Source organism: Saprolegnia parasitica, assembly GCF_000151545.1.
Source record: "Saprolegnia parasitica CBS 223.65 unplaced genomic scaffold supercont2.1196, whole genome shotgun sequence".
NCBI classification, from domain to species: domain Eukaryota; phylum Oomycota; class Saprolegniomycetes; order Saprolegniales; family Saprolegniaceae; genus Saprolegnia; species Saprolegnia parasitica.
In genome coordinates, this window is record NW_012157590.1 from 1 (window position 1) to 2,290 (window position 2,290).

Sequence of the window (2,290 nt, forward strand, 5' to 3'; positions counted from 1 at the left end):
GCGACGGAGCTTACAAAGACGAAGCGCTTGGCATGCTGCTGCAAGGCAGCTTCGCACATGGCCTTGGTACCAAGGACGTTATCGCGCCACTGCTCAGCATGCCTGGCGCGCCACAACGTCGTGTTGGCAGCGACGTGGAAGACGGCATCGACCTCGTTCGGCAATATCGCTGCGATCGATGCGGGGTCTTGGAGGTCGGCGACCACGCACTGAACGCCGAGATCCAAAAGCACTTTGACGTTGGAGCCTGGTCGGTGCATGGCAACGATGCGCCAGCCATTGCGCTGGAGCGACTCGACGAGGTGCCGCCCAAGGAAGCCCGTCGCGCCGGTGACAAAGGCCGTCCGCGCCTCACTGTTGGTCGTCGTCATATCGGATGCTTCAGCAAAATGAGGTGGGTCATCGGCCCGTGGGACAAACAACTGGGATTTACTTTACGCTGTGGGCTCTGTATTGGAAATCCCAAAATTCAGGTTTACCCCAACGTGGGACAAACCATGCTACATGTACAAGCATCTTGATAGCAGCGCGCAATTTAAAAGTGGTCAATTGAGTTGGCCCAAGGCATAACCATAAGGCCAACCGTCGGACAAGTGTAGTGGATATCAATCGCTGAAGGTGAAAACGATTTTCGGGCGTAAGAACCAAGTTTCTGGGCGTAAAAACCAATAAGGTGATAAATATTGCCTGTGGCAACGCGATGCTATATTTGACTAGAAATGGAGCGTGCAGTTCCTTGACCGCCGTCATGGGAGCCGTGCGCTTCCCTGTGGTATCGTTAAAACCAGTGATGGAGCCTGGTTTGATTGTGCGCCCGACACAGTCCATGCATGTATCTGGTCGTTGCATTCCCCCGACCGAGCACATATTTCGCAACGTTTATCGGGTTGGGCAAGCTCGTACATAGTCCATAAAGATTAAGTGGAGCTCGATACGGCGGAGCTACCGAAGATGTCTTTAAAAGTATACTAGTATTATGGATGCACCATACAAATGCTTTACGTCTGCGTCACCACGTGCGCAACGTTGGGGCTGTACGCCGTCGCCTCAGTCGTGTCGACGAGCGTGCCCGATGTCAAGTGCACGAGGATACCAGGCGTGTTGCGGCGCTCGACAAAGAGCTCGCCGTGAATCTGTTGAACCACATGGGTCGATGTGGACTTGGTCGCACACACGTGGGCTGGCTTTTCGTCGACCTCGGACATGGTCAAGGACTCAGTCTCGGCGAGAAACTGCTGGCGGAACCGCTCCAGATCGAATGCGACATCAAGCTTTTGCATGCCTACCCACCGCGAGTGTTGCATCGTGACAACGATGGCATCTGCTGTCGAGTAGTACCTTTGCCATAATGGTCCAAGAGGCGCTCGGCGAGAAGCGCTTTGGCGGCCGGCGCGTCGTCGCGCGGGGATGCGACAGGCTTGACAACTTCAATGGCAAACCACTTGCCGAGGCGGTGCGATCGGCTAAAGCTTTCGCGGGCCCACCACGCCGTCTGCATCTATTAAAGCATGAGAGCCTCCGGGGCATATTCTTTGCACCACCTGACGCTGGAGCTGCTTGAGTGACGTCGCCGATGCACAGACTTTGGTCGTGACGCTCTTGGCGACAATCACCGGCGCCTCCGAGATCTGCGTCTCGAGCGCGACGGCGACGCGGAAGATACGCCGCTCGCCACGGTGGCAGTGACGCTCGGCGACGTTCGCGTCCCACTTCATGACACACGACACAGTGCGTGCCTCGGGATCAATCTGCGACGGGCTGCGAAAGTCGAGTGCTTGCCATTGGCTGGCGTCGTCCATGGCGCCAGGAGACATGCTCGCATCCTACATGGCAATCGTCAGACTTGCGCCGACAGGATGGCAAGACCTCGGCCCCGTATTTGTGAAAGAAGCCGCCGAGCGTGGCCGAGCCGAGAGCAGACGCCGCAGCGTACTCTGTGCGCGGCGCTTTGGTCCGCGTGCGCTCGCTGCAGATGCGAACGTGGGGGATGCCAAGGAGGCAAAAGTGCTGGTGGTCGGCTTGCACGGCCCGGACGACGATGCGACGCGCCTGGCCTTGCTTGAGCCGCAGCGTCCCGTCTTCTTTGACCGTCACGGGTTCGTAGATGCCGTCGGCGCTGCGCTCTTCGACGTCGATTGAGACTAGAACCACGAGCTTGGCAGCGATCGGAACGGTGCGGCGGCGTCGAGGCTTATTGAGCGCTTCCGCCGACGCTTCGTCGGGCGTTGCGTCGAGGACCGACTGGTGCAGTCGGGCAATGTACATGGTCTTGTCCGTGAGCGAGATTGGC

General features: G+C 58.1%; 2 protein-coding genes across 2 annotated transcripts; both read right to left on the reverse strand.

Annotated features, from left to right (window-relative positions):
* Window positions 1-14: 14 nt before the first annotated feature.
* On the reverse strand, window positions 15-371 carry SPRG_18433 (hypothetical protein; the record flags this gene model as incomplete). The annotated part of the gene is made up of 1 exon (XM_012357872.1): window positions 15-371. A coding segment is annotated over one exon (357 nt), but the record flags the coding sequence as incomplete, so codon positions are not given.
* Window positions 372-938: 567 nt separating this feature from the next.
* On the reverse strand, window positions 939-2,265 carry SPRG_18434 (hypothetical protein; the record flags this gene model as incomplete). The annotated part of the gene is made up of 4 exons (XM_012357873.1): window positions 939-1,282; window positions 1,339-1,498; window positions 1,542-1,823; window positions 1,867-2,265. 4 exons carry the CDS (start codon window positions 2,263-2,265, stop codon window positions 999-1,001), a joined length of 1,125 nt encoding a protein of 374 aa, XP_012213263.1. The 3' UTR covers window positions 939-998.
* Window positions 2,266-2,290: the final 25 nt, after the last annotated feature.